At 40.5% G+C, this 19,674-nt stretch overlaps 1 protein-coding gene across 2 annotated transcripts in view; it reads left to right on the top strand.

The window, feature by feature from the left end:
* LOC126458271 (integrin beta-PS-like) overlaps nt 1-19,674 on the top strand; it is a 256,308-nt gene that overhangs the window by 180,928 nt on the left and 55,706 nt on the right. For both annotated transcript variants that reach the window (XM_050095198.1, XM_050095197.1), the window contains exon 9: nt 232-357. In XM_050095198.1, coding sequence (XP_049951155.1) covers nt 232-357 — 126 coding nt within the window. The remainder of the gene's footprint in view (nt 1-231; nt 358-19,674) is intronic.

The raw sequence follows: 19,674 nt of genomic DNA, 5'->3' as shown, positions 1-19,674 counted from the left end.
AGTTTTAAAATTTACAGTTTAAATTGTTTGTTATTTGTTACTGTTACAACTTTTTCCCAGTCATTTAATACCATGGGTATTTGAGATACAAGTGAGGTTTCCTGTTGTCTTTGTTATAATAAATTGTAAGTGTATGCTCCTTTCCTGTATGAAATAGTGTTAGATTTCTTTTTTACTTTCAGATTTTGAACTGGATTTGATAGTCATTTATTCATTAAAATATCATTTCAGGTCAAGAAATGCCCTGAAAACGAAGCAAACTGGACCCAGTTCATTGAAATAAAGCCAACAGGGGTGAATGAGAGTCTTATTCTTAAAATTGACTTACTATGTGACTGTGACTGTGAGGACACACAGGTAAATATCTAGCATTTCATTGACTGAGGAATTTATTTTATGAAATATGTAAAACTGACTGCGTCTTATTGTATTATATTTTTAGCTGAAATCATTTTATTTTTGAGGGACATAAATAGTACAGATGATTAAAAATTCAATATATACTATTTTATAAAAATAGAATTTCAGGATGAACCACTCACCTGCAGATGATTAAATGGGCATACATAGATACAAATAACAACTCTCCAAATTTTTATATTCTTTGAGTTCTCTCTCTCTCTCTCTCTCTCTCTCTCTCTCTCTCTCTCTTTCTTTCTCTCTCTCTCTCTCTCTCTCTATCTCACACACACACACACACACACACACACACACACACACACACACACACACACAACAGATACCCAAGTGGAAATAATGCAACTTTTCTTCCAGTGTGTGTGTGTGTGTGTGTGTGTGTGTGTGTGTGTGTGTGAGTGAGAGAGAGAGAGAGAGGTAAGGGGGGTAGCCTAGAAAAAGAGCAGAAACTCAAATGATAGTGTTTATTCTGTACATTATTAACGTCTTCTTAAAGGACAGTGAATAAATTCTCAGAAAAGCCATGGCACCTTCGTATGCCCACAAGTTCATGCACTACTTGGAGGAACCCCCCCCCCCCCCCATGCACCCAACACCTTAAAGCCCATATGAAATTCAACAGTTACCAGCAATACCATACCAAAGCAATGACAGCTATAATCTTTCTGCATCAATGTCTACATATTCTACAAATCACTATGAATTGCATGGCAGAGTATACTTAGCATGCTACCACAAGTCAGGGTTTCTTCCTTGTTCCAGTTACATAGGGAGTGTGAGGATAACGCCTCCGTGCATGCTGTAATTAGTCTAATCTTGCCTTAATGGTCATTATGGGAGTGATATGTGCCTTGGGTCATGAAGAATTTCTGCAGATATTTCCCTTAATACTGGTTCTCAAAACTTTTTAAGGAGGGCTTCATCAAAGAAGTGATGTCTCTTGTCAAGCATCTGCCAATTCAGACATCTCTGCCCAAACTTTTTGCCTTTACATATGTCTGCTTGTGTCTGTATATGTGTGGATGGATATGTCTGTGTGTGTGCGACTGTATACATGTCCCTTTTTCCCCCTAAGGTAAGTCTTTCCACTCCCGGGATTGGAATGACTCCTTACCCTCTCACTTAAAACCCACATCCTTTCGTCTTTCCCTCTCCTTCCCTCTTTCCTGATGAAGCAACCATGGGTTGCAAAAGCTTGAAATTTGTGTGTGTGTTTGTGTGTTTTTTATTGTGTCTATCTACCAGCACTTTCTCATTTGGTAAGTCACTTCATCTTTGTTTCTTAATATATTTTTCCCATGTGGAATGTGTGTGTGTGTGTGTGTGTGTGTGTGTGTGTGTGTGTGTGTGTGTGTGTGTGTGTGTCTTCTTTTCTGAAAAGGCTTTGACCAAAAGCAAATGTTTAAGTGTCTTTTCATTTTGTCTGTCTGTATTAATGTAATTTTTATGGTGAGTAGCAATCTATCTTCCATGTATGTCAATTTTATGTTTCTTAATATTTAAAGCAAATTTCCAGTCTCTGCATTACTTTGAAATTGTGTCAGGTTCTGGCTGGATATTTGTACAGCTTTATTCAGATAGTACTTTATTACAAATAACTGCAACATCTTCAAAAAAGTTAAGGTTACTGCCACTATTGTCTGCCAGCTCATTAATATACAATATTAACAACTAAGGTCCCAAAACATTTCCCTGGTCCCTACTTGAAATAACTTATAATTCTGGTGATGGCTCTCCACCTAAGATAAAAAGCTGAATCCTGACTCACAAGAAGTCCTAAATTGAGCCACAAATTTTCTTTGATACTCCATTGCAATGGGTGTGGTGTTCTCTGATGGAGGATGTGGGTCAGAGTGAGTAAAAATCTGCTTGATGGCAGCAGCCTCCCTTTACTACTTTCCAACAATTTGTCCCTGCATTTGGTGGGCACTGGGTGTGGTCATCAAACCCACAGATGTTGTTGGCGAGCATTATCACGTACACTCAGTAGCTGCTATACCTGGCACGGCCTAGTAGAAGGCGTCCTTGCATGATCATCGTACCTTGACAGTGTCATATCAGGTGCTGACACATTGGTTGGGAGTTGTTTTGCTGCAAGCACTGCAGCTGGGACATGCCCACCTATGGTGAATGACAGAGACATAGGCATCCAGTCAAGCATCTTGCTGACGTCATCTGGCACTGGCAGAGCCCCATGTCTCACTGGCAATGAGGGCCTCAATTAGACCCTCAGCCCATTAGTTCAGCGTCTGGTCACCCTGATAAGCATTGCTGTAAAGGTGATGGTGGACCAATAGTGCCCTCACAGTGGAAGCCAAAACTACAGTGTACACTGACTCAATAATTTACCATTTTGATGACTTACCAGGATGGAAAGCTTGTATTTGTACATGCCAATGTGAGGTTGTTGTGGTGTGGCTGCTGCAATGTCATGTACACCCTGTGTCAGAGCGTCCCTGTTTTTGGTAATATGTTGGTCACTGACCAAAAGGTGTGCAGCAGCATCTACATGGATGCCATGGCATATTGTCATGCCAGCATGCCTGTGGAAAATGGGTTTTCTGGCATTAGGCTCAAGCAGTATCACCCTTTTCCTCTTGGAAGAATGCAACCCTCTGCTTTCTTCCTGCTGCTGTGCCTGGAACTTTCACAGTTCATCTCAGGCACCATTCTGTTAGTCTCTGGCATCTGCAACACTTTAACAGCTAATGTTCCTATTGATGGGTGCTGTCATTATTAGTATAAGCATGCAGGGAGGTTTGTAGAGATGGGAGTCATGTATTTCACACCTGAGACACTAATGGACAGTGCCTATTATTAGCAAACTTATGAGTGTAATGGATGTGGAAGTTCCCCACACAATTAGTCTTTGATGCTGTCATACATGCTCAAACAGTTTCTCCATCAAAATCCACCCATTCTGTGGGCAGCTAGCACTCAGTCTATGGAAGTGAGATGGGTAAAGTCTAAGGTAATGCTCAGGTAGATTTTTTTTTCATTTTTTCTTTAGGGAGAATTTTGAAAGGAAGCTCAGGTAGGAAGAGTAAGGAACAGGAAGTGTTTAAGTATGTGGTGCTGGTAATGGTACTGGGTAGCCAGAAATAAGAACCCATGATGTCACAACAGGTGCTACTATTTATCAGGCTTTGCCCTCAATGTTCTAATTGTTGTGTGTTGCTTAACCAGCTCTGGTTATAGCTTGTATAGATGACAACTACTGAGTCTGCCACTGAAAAGTGCCAATGTGAGTCTGTCCTTTGGAACTATTTGTTTCTGTGTATAATCACTTCTCAGGGACTCTCATAACTGGGTTTCTTGGCACAGAATAGTTTCAGCTTGCATGACCCTGGAACTGTATGCACTAGCTTTCTAGGGCATAACATAAGTCACTCAGCTTGACACTGCAACAGTTCTGAAGTGGAGAGTATTGCGTGGAACTTCCTTTGGGTAGTAAACTGTACACTTTCCATCACATGAACATCCTAACTAATATTTCTTGTTAAATAAGATTTGTAAGGTAACATTATTAACTACTATTCCTGAGTTCAGGACACTCCTGTAGCCATTACCAAGCCTGAAATCATTGTTGCTAAGTCTCTTCATACCATTAACAACATTACACATTCTTCGTAAATAGAAGTCTGACCTTTTAATATATTACCTTAATACATACTTTAACTACAATAAAATCTGTCCTTTATGCTGATTTGTAAGCCTCTAGCAGAAATGCGAAATCTTCTGAGATTTGAATTTCAGTACTTTGTAATCCATACAATCTTAAACATAATCATTACGCATATGCACACATTTTCCCAACTAACAAGAAAAACACAGATAAAATTCACATATGTATTGTGTCTCCCTCTAGGAAGAGGAAATCCTTGCTTAGCTCACTAGGCTACTCCATGGTCTTCTGACATATGGATAAATTGGAGCATTTTAGGGGTAATTCATTCGTTCTTCACCCCCCCCCCCCCCCCTCCTCCTTCGCCCTCAATGTATTCCCTTCCTCCTTTGGATGAAGCTACCAGTAAATGAGACAGGGCTTCTGGGACACCCTTCAACAGTCACACTCACCCCACAAGTACCAATCATCACAGTAGTATGAGTCAGGGGTTGTTACTTCACATTGACCAGAAAGGTATTTCAGTTACATGGTAAGGCCTTTGGTATGGTGTAATGAATTTCTTTGTCTGTCTTCCAGAATATAGGGGTTGGTCAACATTACCCATTGCCCTGCAGGGTACTTGGGCAGATTGGCCTTCTCCTTCCTGCCAATCCAGGGCTTTTGTATTTGTTATCTTAACCCAGTTTCAGATACTCCTAAACCTCTTAGCAAAATTACGAACAATTGATATATCATCCCCAGGAGAAGGTTTACACAGTTAAAAAGGGGAGAGCATCTTCTGACCATAAGTGACCTCATATGGTGATAATCCTGTACTTTGGTGCGCCTTTGAGTTATAAGTTGCTACCACATATAGTAGTAGAGCAGCCCAGTCACTACAGTGACTGTTCACTTAATAACTTAACATTTTCCCTGCCTTTCTCTGTACCCTTTCTGTTCTTCCATTTGCTCTTGTCCATAACTTCTGAATTCATAAAAGTCTACACACCTTTTTCATTTACTTTGAAATGAAACTGGTACCCTAATCAGTTTCCACAGTTTCCAATGTCCCAAATTTTAGAATTCTTTGCTGTTACCTAAGATGCAGTTTCTGTCTGCTGGTTTTTCACAGCAATCATAACCAAATAATGGGAAAAGTGATTAATTGCAGATAAGCCATATTGAGTCTCCCTCCAGCACCTGTGCTAACTGGCAGAGGGCATCCATACAAATCATCTTGAAAGGTCCATTGGAGTCTGGCAACCTTTGTAATGCAATTTGCAGTTAACTTAACTCAAACCTTTGTGCACACAGTACACTGTTTTTCACATACTGCTCCAAGTCTTACTTCCATGTTCCCCACCAATAATGTTCCATAACACATCACTCAGTAGCACAGCAACCTACATGCCCTGCTAAGACAGTACTTTGTTATATAAATTTGCCAGCATGACCGTATGCCGCCAACACTTTGTTCTTTTGCAAAGCACTCCATAATCAACACAAAACTAGGTTTGTATAGCAACTGCTGACAGTTACAGTCAGCAGCCAGAGCATTATACCACTCATCTGCAGAAATACCAACACATTCCATTATACGTATCTTGTGAAGCAATCAGCTAGTGTTGCCATTTATTTTCTCGAGGTAGTGTACTACCTCAAAATCAAACTCACTAAGCCATAAAGCCCATCAAGTTAGGTGTCCAGTTTGTTCTTTGAGGCTCATCAATGTGATCTGTCATGACTTTGAAACATCCACCATAAAGATAGCAATGGAAATATGTGATACCATAAATGAGGCTGAGCATCTCCTTCTCTATAGTTAAGTAATTATTTTCTGCCTTGTTTATCTTCTTGATGCATAGGTTGCCAGGTGCTCTGCCTTGTCTGTTTGTTGGTGTAATGCACACCCTAAGGCATGGTTCCTGGCATCACAAGTTAGTATGAACCACTTTTGATATCCATGAAGTGAGGACAGTACAAGACATCAATAGGACTCTTAAATGCACAAAGGGTTGTTCACAGTCAGGAGGCCAATGAAACTTTATTCCCTTCTTTAACAGATGTGTAAGTGTCCATGCTATGTTTGCAAACTTTGGCACTCCTGTAATAAAAAGCCAATCCCAAAAAGGAGTGGTGGTGTTTTATCTAATGAAATCGTGAGGTTTCAGAGACTTTTCAAGTCTCAAACATCTATGATGCGTATAAACAGACTGAAGCAATGAATGAAAATTTGTAGCAAGGATAGGATTTGAGCCCAGCTGTACTGCTGGGTGCTAACCAGTAAGACACCCTGACACAGTGGCTTTGCTCAGTTGCATGGACTGCCCTGTCACACCTCCTTCCTTGATCCAAATTGCTGCTCATGCCCCAGTCCACTTGGTATTCCCCTTAAACTTGAACAAGCTTGCAGTGTGTCTCCAATTGTGTTGGAATAGCACCTCAGTGTCCAATGAAACAGGGGATTGTGCCTGAAAGCCAGACATAGGTGCTTTATTCTAATGAAACTATATGGTTCCAGAGACCTTTTCAAGTCTCAGACATCTGGGGTAGTTCATGGTTCCAGAGATCTTGTCAAGTCTCAGACATCTGGGGTAGTCCATGCAGTTGTGCAGAGCCACTGTGGCAGGGAGGCATAGTGGTTAGCACATGTGCCTAGTGAGCATGAGACCTGGGTTTCATTCATTGCTTCAGTCTTTGTACATACATCATTGATGCTCTTTTTCCATAGTAGGAATAGGGAATTCCTGCATGGCTTTTATGAGCTGTGGGTCTGTTTGCCCATGATCCTGACTGATAACATGGCCCAAATAACATATTTCTTTTGATAAAAAATAACGCTTTTATAAACTAAAAATAGTGCTGCTCACAAATGATTAAAGATGTCCCACAAATGTACCATGTGTTCTTATATGTCTAGAAAATACTGTAATATTATCTAAGTATACCATGTGTCATTGCAGTTTCAGGCCTCATAATTCCCCAGACAATAGGCTTTGGAATGTCACAGGGGCATTTGTCAACCCAAATGGCATTCAGTGGTGCAGTTAATGACCAGAACTGTAAATGTGGATTATATTCATTTTCTGGCACTACCGACGATGGATGGTACCCACTTCATCGATCCATAGTTGCAAAATAATGGCATTTCCTCAGCTTATTCAAAGTATTTGTATTGTGTGATACTGGGTGTGCAGTGTTACCATATGCTGATTCATTATTGATAGTCACAACTGAATCTATATGCCCTACTGCCTTCTGAGCTATTGTTTTGGTACAAGAATGACTGATGCTCCCCCCGCCCCCCCTCCTCCTCTCCTCACCCCTCACCAGCCCCATTGGCTGGTACTCTCTTCTATTATTCCATCACAGAGATGTTGGTTTACAAATTCCTCCATCATTGGTTTGAGGTAATGTGGAATCTGGCATAGCTTCCTATACACTGGAAGTTCCCAGTGGGAATTCTCTGCTGCATAAGTGGCCTAGTTGGAAATGGTCTTGGAAGGTTGAATAATTCTGCATATTCCACAAACAATTTTTCCATTACCTCCCTATCACTTCCGTGCAAATATGACACTTTCCCTCACAGTGCAGCAAAATTGACAGACTGTTCAGGCTTAGTATACTTTATACTGATTTCTCTATACATCTCTTTTTCCACCGACTTTTCCAAATTGGTTATCAGTGCATGTCATGCTAGCTTTACTTCCACTGATCCAAAATTATCTACACTGATGGGCACTACATGGCTTTGATCAACTTCTCATATGTATGACAAATTATGGCATACAAAGCACTGTGCTTTATCCAACTCCTTGTTTTCTGCCTAGTGTTCAACTATGCATAACATATTAATTGGAAAATCTGCTTCTCCATCTACTTAGACTAGCATCCCTGCACATTTTGGTGTTTTATCCTCCAAGTCGAGTGAAAGGGAGTGTGCATACAATATAGTTGGCTTCCCCTGACCTAGGAGATTTTCTCAGGTTCAGTTTAGCACCTGCAGATTCGAATTTCTGAAAAACTTTATTTAAGATTGCCATATGTTCATTCCATGTATTGCTTGCAATCAGAATGTTATCTACATACAAGGTGATGTGCTTCAGTAGATCTTGACCAAAAAACTCTATACAATATATTTAAAAACATAGATGATGTGACTTACTATACGAAAGCGCTGGCAGGTCGATAGAAACACAAACAAACACATACATACACACAAAATTCCAGCTTTTGCAACCAATGATTGCTTCGTCAGGAAAGAGGGAAGGAGAGGGAAAGACGAAAGGATATGGGTTTTAAAGGAGAGGGTAAGGAGTCATTCCAATCCCGGGAGCGGAAAGACTTACCTTTGGGGGAAAAAAGGACAGGTATACACTCACACAACAACACACATATCCATCCGCACATACACAGACACAAGCAGACATTTGTAAAGGCAAAGAGTTTGGGCAGAGATGTCAGTCGAGGCGGAAGTACAGAGGCAAAGATGTTGTTGAAAGACAGGTGAGGTATGAGTGGCGGCGACTTGAAATTAGTGGAGGTTGAGGCCTGGTCGATAATGAGAAGAGAGGATATACTGAAGGACAAGTTCCCATCTCCGGAGTTCTGACAGGTTGGTGTTAGTGGGAAGTATCCAGATAACCCAGACGGTGTAACACTGTGCCAAGAAGTGCTGGCCGTGCACCAAGGCATGTTTAGCCACAGGGTGATCCTCATTACCAACAAACACTGTCTGCCTGTGTCCATTCATGCGAATGGACAGTTTGTTGCTGGTCATTCCCACATAGAAAGCTTCACAGTGTAGGCAGGTCAGTTGGTAAATCACGTGGGTGCTTTCACACGTTGCTCTGCCTTTGATCATGTACACCTTCCGGGTTACAGGACTGGAGTAGGTGGTGGTGGGAGGGTGCATTGGACAGGTTTTACACCGGGGGCAGTTACAAGGGTAGGAGCCAGAGGGTAAGGAAGGTGGTTTGGGGATTTCATAGGGATGAACCAAGAGGTTACGAAGGTTAGGTGGACGGCGGAAAGACACTCTTGGTGGAGTGGGAAGGATTTCATGAAGGATGGATCTCATTTCAGGGCAGGATTTGAGGAAGTCGTATCCTTGCTGGAGAGCCACATTCAGAGTCTGATCCAGTCCCGGAAAGTATCCTATCACAAGTGGGGCACTTTTGTGGTTCTTCTGTGGGAGGTTCTGGGTTTGAGGGGATGAGGAAGTGGCTCTGGTTATTTGCTTCTGTACCAGGTCGGGAGGGTAGTTGCGGGATGTGAAAGCTGTTTTCAGGTTGTTGGTGTAATGGTTCAGGGATTCCGGACTGGAACAGATTCGTTTGCCATGAAGACCTAGGCTGTAGGGAAGGGACCGTTTGATGTGGAATGGGTGGCATCTGTCATAAGGGAGGAACTGTTGCTTGTTGGTGGGTTTGATGTGGACGGACGTGTGAAGATGGCCATTGGACAGATGGAGGTCAACGTCAAGGAAAGTGGCGTGGGATTTGGAGTAGGACCAGGTGAATCTGATGGAACCAAAGGAGTTGAGGTTGGAGAGGAAATTCTGGAGTTCTTCTTCACTGTGAGTCCAGATCATGAAGATGTCATCAATAAATCTGTACCAAACTTTGGGTTGGCAGGCCTGGGTAACCAAGAAGGCTTCCTCTAAGCGACCCATGAATAGGGTGGTGTATGAGGGGGCCATCCTGGTACCCATGGCTGTTCCCTTTAATTGTTGGTATGTCTGGCCCTCAAAAGTGAAGAAGTTGTGGGTCAGTATGAAGCTGGCTAAGGTAATGAGGAAAGAGGTTTTAGGTAGGGTGGCAGGTGATCGGCGTGAAAGGAAGTGCTCCATCGCAGCAAGGCCCTGGACGTGCAGAATATTTGTGTATAAGGAAGTGGCATCAATGGTTACAAGGATGGTTTCCGAGGGTAATAGATTGGGTAAGGATTCCAGGCGTTCGAGAAAGTGGTTGGTGTCTTTGATGAAGGATGGGAGACTGCATGTAATGGGTAGAAGGTGTTGATCTACGTAGGCAGAGATACTTTCTGTGGGGGCTTGGTAACCAGCTACAATGGGGCGGCCGGGATGATTGGGTTTGTGAATTTTAGGAAGAAGGTAGAAGGTAGGGGTGCGGGGTGTCGGTGGGGTCAGGAGGTTGATGGAGTCAGGTGAAAGGTTTTGTAGGGGGCCTAAGGTTCTGAGGATTCCTTGAAGCTCTGCCTAGACATCAGGAATGGGATTACCTTGGCAAACTTTGTATGTGGTGTTGTCTGAAAGCTTACGCAGTCCCTCAGCCACATACTCCCGACAATCAAGTACCACGGTCATGGAACCCTTGTCTGCCGGAAGAATGATGATGGATCGGTCAGCCTTTAGGTCACGGATAGCTTGGGCTTCAGCAGTGGTGATGTTGGGAGTAGGATTAAGGTTTTTTAAGTAGGACCAGAAGAAGCAAATGGGGGAGAAGTTGTTGAGGTTCTGGAGGAATGCAGATAGGGTGTCCTCACCTCCAATCCAGATAGCTAAGATGTCATCAATGATTCTGAACCAGTTGAAGGGTCTAGGATTCTGGGCTTTTAGGAAGAATTGCTCTAGATGTCCCATGAACAGGTTGGCAAAGGATGGTGCCATGCAGGTGCCCATAGCCATACCCAGATTTGTAAGGAGAAGTAATTACGGGTGAGGATATAGTTGATAATGGCATCTAGGAAGGAGGTTGTTGGTTTGGAATCCATGAGCATTGGGAAAAGTAGTGTTCAATAGCAGTAATGCCATGGGCATTAGGAATGTTAGAGTACAGGGAGGTGGCATCAATAGTGATGATCAGGGCATTGTGTGGTCAGGAACTGTGGAGAGTCGGTGGAGGAAATGGTTGGTATCTTTTGTATATGTGGGCAGGTTGCAGGTAATAGGTTGAAGGTGTTGGTCAATGAGAGCAGAGCAGAGCCGAGCAGAGAAGTTGCATAAATATTCATTCAGTTCTTGATAAGATTTCAAAGCATTCCAAAGATTGGCAAATTGCCATGTCTCCGCAATATCCTTTCTTTCAGGAGTGCTAGTCCTGCAAGGTTCGCAGGAGAGCTTCTGTAAAGTTTGTCAGGTAAGAGACAAGGTACTGGTGGAAGTAAAGCTGTGAGGATGAGGCGTGATTCATGCTTGGGTAGCTCAGATGATAGAGCACTTGCCTGCGAAAGGCAAAGGTCCCGAGTTTGAGTCTCGGTCCGGTGCACAGTTTTAATCTGCCAGGAAGTTTCATGTCAGCGCACACTCTGCTGCAGAGTGAAAATCTCATTCTGGGAATATTCACACCTGTCAGCATCTCGTTTATTTGGAATTCTTGAAATGTGAGGAGAACTTGCACAACAGATGCATTAGTTTTGTGGTGGTTGGTCCACACAAGAATCATAGGGAATGTCATCTACTCCAAGTGTCTTGTTTCAGCTTAAGTTTTTTAGTGCTTCATCAAATTCTTCTCACAGTATCACAACCCAATCTCATAACATCTAATTCTTCTCCCTTTTTCACAATATTGCCTTCATATTTCTATTGTTTGTATGTCTCTTCTGTAGATTTATTCTACCTTGCATTCACATCAAAGAAAAGCACAGACAGTAGCTATCACTTCAATATGTGTTCAACACTCTAAGTTAAAGAAGAAACAATTCTTTCTTTTGCAATGAATTACCAGTATAATAGGGTGTACCTCAGGACACAATTCGAGGACCTCTACTCTTGTTGGTTTATGTAGACAATGCTGTTGAATATTTGAGTCCCAAAAAACCATCCTATTTCCCAATGACACCAGAATATTGCTCACTGGATCCAGCCCAGAAACACTGCAGTCAGTAGTAGGAAGTTCTATAAAAAGACGTTCAGTGTAGTTCACCAGAAACAAACTCATTGTAAATACTAGATAAACCATATGTGTCAACTTTCATTTATTTCAACCATTAAGGCAAATGTTCGTTCAAGAAACACTAAAAAATGGTCCTCTAGGAAATATAACTATTTCATAAATTTTTGGGATTTCGGGTTGCAACGTACCGGTGGAAAGAGGAATGAATGAGTTAAGCAAAGATCGCTTTTTACTATCCCAGATGAGACAAACCACATGTGACCTACTGGGAAAGAATATGATGAAGACTAGTATTGGGAAATGTATGGCTCAGATTAGATATTTGACTTAGTATTGTCATAGAGGTTGAGCAACATACATCAGCTTTAACAGCCTGCAGCAGTTTGTCTGCATAATATACATCAATTGCCATTGGTCTTACAGCCTAATTTACCAGACATTGGCAAGTCATTGTGAATAATAAATAATATACAGTGCAACTTGTATTAAATAAAATAAATGATATCAGGTGATGTCACAATTAAATAACATTGTCAATCAAGAAGATTTTAACTGAAATGATCGTTTTGTCATTCAGCAGTACTTTGAAATAATTAAAGGTGTGTGATGAAGCAAGCTGGGATATTTTTAATTCCCCTCTTGTTTTGCCATTTGCCTCCTTAAATTAATTTTTTTCCCTTTCTACAATATACCATTAACGAACATGACTATAATCTGTATTTTCAAAAAAGAGAAAGGTTGGCCCTCAGTTCTAAAGGATTTAACACCAGATCTCATTTTGTGCTTAGTTTTATGTATCTAATTGATTTTCTGATTTATTTTGACTATTCCTAGTTAGTATTGTTTGTTACAGGGTGAAATCAGTAATTGTTTTGTAACTTAAATTCTATTGTTGACATATAAACAAATATAAGTTCTGTAATAATTGTAAATGTTTGGAAGACGAAATGCTAGTAATCTTAAAGTATCTGAACATGACTATAATCTGTTGTTGTTGTTGTTGTGGTCTTCAGTCCTGAGACTGGTTTGATGCAGCTCTCCATGCTACTCTATCCTGTGCAAGCTTTTTCAGCTCCCAGTACCTACTGCAACCTACATCCTTCTGAATCTGCTTAGTGTATTCGTCTCTTGGTCTCCCTCTACGATTTTTACCCTCCACGCTGCCCTCCAATACTAAATTGGTGATCCCTTGATGCCTCAGAACATGTCCTACCAACCGATCCCTTCTTCTGGTCAGGTTGTGCCACAAACTTCTCTTCTCCCCAATCCTATTCGATACTTCCTCATTAGTTATGTGATCTACCCATCTAATCTTCAGCATTCTTCTGTAGCACCACATTTCGAAAGCTTCTATTCTCTTCTTGTCCAAACTATTTATCGTCCATGTTTCACTTCCATACATGGCTACACTCCATACGAATACTTTCAGAAATGACTTCCTGACACTTAAATCAATACTGGATGTTAACAAATTTCTCTTCTTCAGAAACGCGTTCCTTGCTATTGCCAGCCTACATTTTATATCCTCTCTACTTCGACCATCATCAGTTATTTTGCTCCCCAAATAGCAAAACTCCTTTACTACTTTAAGTGCCTCATTTCCTAATCTAATTCCCTCAGCATCACCCGACTTAATTAGACTACATTCCATTATCCTTGTTTTGCTTTTGTTGATGTTCATCTTATATCCTCCTTTCAAGACACTGTCCATTCCATTCAACTGCTCTTCCAAGTCCTTTGCTGTCTCTGACAGAATTACAATGTCATCGGCGAACCTCAAAGTTTTTATTTCTTCTCCATGAATTTTAATACCTACTCCGAATTTTTCTTTTGTTTCCTTTACTGCTTGCTCAATATCCAGATTGAACAACATCGGAGAGAGGCTACAACCCTGTCTTACTCCCTTCCCAACCACTGCTTCCCTTTCATGCCCCTCAGCTCTTATAACTGCCATCTGGTTTCTGTACAAATTGTAAATAGCCTTTCGCTCCCTGTATTTTACCCCTGCCACCTTTAGAATTTGAAAGAGAGTATTCCAGTCAACATTGTCAAAAGCTTTCTCTAAGTCTACAAATGCTAGAAACATAGGTTTGCCTTTCCTTAATCTTTCTTCTAAGATAAGTCGTAAGGTCAGTATTGCCTCACGTGTTCCAGTGTTTCTACGGAATCCAAACTGATCTTCCCCGAGGTTGGCTTCTACTAGGTTTTCCATTCGTCTGTAAAGAATTCGTGTTAGTATTTTGCAGCTGTGACTTATTAAGCTGATAGTTTGGTAATTTTCACATCTGTCAACACCTGCTTTCTTTGGGATTGGAATTATTATATTCTTCTTGAAGTCTGAGGGTATTTCGCCTGTTTCATACATCTTGCTCACCAGATGGTAGAGTTTTGTCAGGACTGGCTCTCCCACGGCCGTCAGTAGTTCCAATGGAATATTGTCTACTCCGGGGGCCTTGTTTCGACTCAGGTCTTTCAGTGCTCTGTCAAACTCTTCACGCAGTATCATATCTCCCATTTCATCTTCATCTACATCCTCTTCCATTTCCATAATATTGTCCTCAAGTACATCGCCCTTGTATAGACCCTCTATATACTCCTTCCACCTTTCTGCTTTCCCTTCTTTGCTTAGAACTGGGTTTCCATCTGAGCTCTTGATATTCATACTAGTCGTTCTCTTATCTCCAAAGGTCTCTTTAATTTTCCTGTAGGCGGTATCTATCTTACCCCTAGTGAGATAGGCCTCTACATCCTTGCATTTGTCCTCTAGCCATCCCTGCTTAGCCATTTTGCACTTCCTGTCGATCTCATTTTTGAGACGTTTGTATTCCTTTTTGCCTGTTTCACTTACTGCATTTTTATATTTTCTCCTTTCATCAATTAAATTCAATATTTCTTCTGTTACCCAAGGATTTCTACAAGCCCTCGTCTTTTTACCTACTTGATCCTCAGCTGCCTTCACTACTTCATCCCTCAGAGCTACCCATTCTTCTTCTACTGTATTTCTTTCCCCCATTCCTGTCAATTGCTCCCTTATGCTCTCCCTGAATCTCTGTACAACCTCTGGTTCTTTTAGTTTATCCAGGTCCCATCTCCTTAAATTCCCACCTTTTTGCAGTTTCTTCAGTTTTAATCTACAGGTCATAACCAATAGATTGTGGTCAGAGTCCACATCTGCCCCTGGAAATGTCTTACAATTTAAAACCTGGTTCCTAAATCTCTGTCTTACCATTATATAATCTATCTGAAACCTTTTAGTATCTCCAGGGTTCTTCCATGTATACAACCTTCTTTCATGATTCTTAAACCAAGTGTTAGTTATGATTATGTTGTGCTCTGTGCAAAATTCGACCAGGCGGCTTCCTCTTTCATTTCTGTCCCCCAATCCATATTCACCTACTATGTTTCCTTCTCTCCCTTTTCCTACACTCGAATTCCAGTCACCCATGACTATTAAATTTTCGTCTCCCTTCACAATCTGAATAATTTCTTTTATTTCATCATACATTTCTTCAATTTCTTCGTCATCTGCAGAGCTAGTTGGCATATAAACTTGTACTACTGTAGTAGGCGTGGGCTTCGTATCTATCTTGGCCACAATAATGCGTTCATTATGCTGTTTGTAGTAGCTTACCCGCATTCCTATTTTCCTATTCATTATTAAACCTACTCCTGCATTACCCCTATTTGATTTTGTGTTTATAACCCTGTAGTCACCTGACCAGAAGTCTTGTTCCTCCTGCCACCGAACTTCACTAATTCCCACTATATCTAACTTCAACCTATCCATTTCCCTTTTTAAATTTTCTAACCTACCTGCCCGATTAAGGGATCTGACATTCCACGCTCCGATCCGTAGAACGCCAGTTTTCTTTCTCCTGATAACGACATCCTCTTGAGTAGTCCCCGCCCGGAGATCCGAATGGGGGACTATTTTACCTCCGGAATATTTTATCCAAGAGGACGCCATCATCATGTAATCATACAGTAAAGCTGCATGCCCTCGGGAAAAATTACGGCTGTAGTTTCCCCTTGCTTTCAGCCGTTCGCAGTACCAGCACAGCAAGGCCGTTTTGGTTATTGTTACAAGGCCAGATCAGTCAATCATCCAGACTGTTGCCCTTGCAACTACTGAAAAGGCTGCTGCCCCTCTTCAGGAACCACACGTTTGTCTGGCCTCTCAACAGATACCCCTCCGTTGTGGTTGCACCTACGGTACGGCTATCTGTATCACTGAGGCACGCAAGCCTCCCTACCAACGGCAAGGTCCATGGTTCATGGGGGGGGACTATAATCTGTATTTTCAAAAAAGAGAAAGGTTGGCCCTCAGTTCTAAAGGATTTAACACCAGATCTCATTTTGTGCTTAGTTTTATGTATCTAATTGATTTTCTGATTTATTTTGACTATTCCTAGTTAGTATTGTTTGTTACAGGGTGAAATCAGTAATTGTTTTGTAACTTAAATTCTATTGTTGACATATAAACAAATATAAGTTCTGTAATAATTGTAAATGTTTGGAAGACGAAATGCTAGTAATCTTAAAGTATCTGTTTGGCTCTATTCAGAAACATGTTAGCAAAAGCACCCCTTAGTTAATTCCAAAGTAATTAACAGTTTCGTCCAAAGTATTGTTTGCATAACAATAATTGTTAATTCCTTGATTTAAACAAATAATTCAGCCTAAACCTCATAGTAGAAGAAACTGCTAAAAAGAACCAATTTTTTGATGTAGTCAGTTAATTTAATAAAGTAAGATTTAGTTGTAATTTCTGTAAATTAAACTTTGAACAATGTGCAGCTTCAGCACCTATTATTGTGATGATATATAAGGACCCGATTTTTGGTCAGGAGACAGTCAGTCCATGGCCAAGTTTCAGACAAGAAACCTGTACTGGTTATTACAACAACAATGCTTCAGATCAACTGTGGAATAAGTGTTAAACAATTAGGCTGTATGTAAAAACAGTGACAATGTCTGCTCCATATGTACCTGATTATTCTTCAGGAACTGTGAACTTGGTGGTTAGTTGTTACTGCTCATAGATGTTCAACAAGAAACTATTGTAACAGTGTGTGGAGTTTCACCTGCAAACTATTAATGAGGCTAATGGAAAGTTTAAACAATAGTGCACTGGCCATACACATTTAACTGTGTATTATTAGGGGGCTGTGCAAAGTGAAAATTAAAGTACTGTAAAATGTAACTGTGTATCTACCAGCTACTTCATTTAAAGTAGTCAGTGTCTGAATCCACAACCCATTTTTCAGCTGTACGTCAATACTGAGGACAACAATCAGCAACCAAATAAAATTAAAGCAGGTGAAACCACCACAGATGGTGGTCCTACATAATCATTTAAATAATTCATAATACGATAAATTCCATAATAAAGCTTACCATTGTGTATTAATGTGAAAATGTATGAAGTCTCCCAATACCCCATCATAGACCTCAACTTGACAGCATGTCTCAACTCCTGAATGTTGACTAAGTCTCACGTCATATGAATATTTTCAGAGTCCCATCAATTGTTATGGTATCTAGTGTGACCACATGTTACACAAGTGAAACCATCACTTGAAAACTGCTCTTATGACTTCCAAAACATAGCTGTTTTTTTTCCTGCCAATAATACGTGCAACCACATACAGGTCCATGCCACTGGGCCACAGTCTGTCTCCCTTCCAACTTACAGTCTTCCTTAAATCTAATGCTTAATAAAATGGAATGCTTAATAAAAGGGATTGCTTAGTAATGGACCACCACACTTTCCCTTATACTATTACAAAAAATGGTTCAAATGGCTCTGAGCACTATGGGACTTAACTTCTGTGGTCATCAGTCCCCTAGAACTTAGAACTACTTAAACCTAACTAACCTAAGGACATCACACACATCCATGCCCGAGACAGGATTCGAACCTGCGACCGTAGCAGTCACGCGGTTCCGAACTGAGCGCCTTAACCGCGAGACCACCGCGGCCGGCTACTATTACAGTAAAAGTATTTACAGTGTGTAAAAGTTCAGTTCTTTTTGGTTTAAACAGTACCAGACAACGTATGTTACATTCAGTAATTCCATATAAATAATTAATTGTGTACTTCCATACAGAACAGTATTAAAGAAATAATCAACAGCTAGATTGCATGGATGATTAATGATGAAAGTATGGAGCTGGACTCAGTGTTCATGTGGAGGACATGATGATCTGACACTGGTATGCACTACATCTATGTTTTAACTTAACACTAGATTGATTCTGGCTGTGTAGCATCCATGACTGATAACTAGAATGCAGTGTTACAGTTCAATACAATCTCTGTCAAGATCATGTGTAGTGCTTACTTATGATTAACTTTAGATAGTTCTCAATTTGTTTGCTTGCATACAAAAGCTAATTTCTATATTATTAGAGATATCACAGATATCAGTATTTTGATGAAAGCATTGTAACTGCTTGGTGACCTTGGTGTACTCAGATTAGTTCTACAGAGAGTGGTTGAATTACTATTGTGTGTTTAATATTTGGATATTCCTTCACTTTTAAAAATAACAGAAGTTAGCTCTGGCCAAGCATCTTGTCCTTCAGTGCCTCCTTAATGGGCAGGGAACTGCCTGTCTGCTACCTACCCAGGCCAGTTGTTTGTTTCAAATTGCTAACCACCACTGGATTAGAAATTTTCCAGTGCCACTCAAGTTGGTGGCCAGACCATCACTGTCACAGCTGAACAGTACATTTGTGCTCTCAAGAGTGTAGCACCTTAACTTAGCTGGCTGGGCCTTCTACAGCATGTGTGTTATGTTACTGGGTTTGACAGGGCTTTAAATAGGAAACACATGTAAATAACTTATCATAGAAGCTCTCATCCATGTGATACAGTCTAAGAATATTGTATTGTACAGAAAGCAGAACACCTGCACACTGTTCTGCTCCCTGTTCTGATATGGGATCATTTTTTGAGCACACAGCGACTGACAGTATAAATGTTTTTAGAATTCAAAAATGAGCTCTAATAATAAGTTGTGGCCTTAGAAAAATTGAGCCCTGTTAATTTTTCCTTGCTGAAAGTGGTGTTCTGAACATTGCAAGGCAATTTATTTATGAAAATATTTTGTTATCTGGGGACTATATCTTGATCAATAATGTACACAACTGTTATATGAGAATATCGAATATACGCTAAATACATTACAGAAAAACATTCTGTCAGGGGAGCATTCTTAACATTGGTGTCATATTACACCAAAGATACTAGAGGAAGTAAAAACCACTAGATATTCAATATTTAAAATGAAATTAAAGGCATGTCTCATAAAGCACTGTTTCTATTCTGCTAAAGAATTTCTGAATATGTAAAAATAAATGTTTCCTGAACAGTTACTGATAGACTTAGACAGTAAGAATGGTTATCTATTTTTAATATGCTTACTTATTTTGCTGATATATATATTACTATATCTTTATTTTGGCTTGTCCTTAAGCAGTTAGTGACACACTGATAAACTAATCTGGGCTGCCAGAGTTGGTGGTCAAGTACGCATGAGGCATGCTTGTTTGTGTGTATTAAGTTATGTTTGTTTCTCTTTTGCTGATGAAGGATATGACCGAAAACTTTTTGTGTCTTTTAATTGCGCTAATTTGCAACTTAATGTGTCTTCTTTACAGTAAGTAGCAATCTGTCTTTTCCTCCATTGTTGATAAACTATAAGAATATATACCTACTTACTATCACATCTTTTTTTCTAATACTAAACAGTGCATTTCAAAGTTTTTATATCAAAAATCTAAGGCTG

The sequence above is a fragment of the Schistocerca serialis genome, chromosome 2 (genome assembly GCF_023864345.2).
Source record: "Schistocerca serialis cubense isolate TAMUIC-IGC-003099 chromosome 2, iqSchSeri2.2, whole genome shotgun sequence".
Classification (NCBI taxonomy): Eukaryota; Metazoa; Arthropoda; class Insecta; order Orthoptera; family Acrididae; genus Schistocerca; species Schistocerca serialis.
This window is presented reverse-complemented; position numbering and strand designations above follow the sequence as displayed.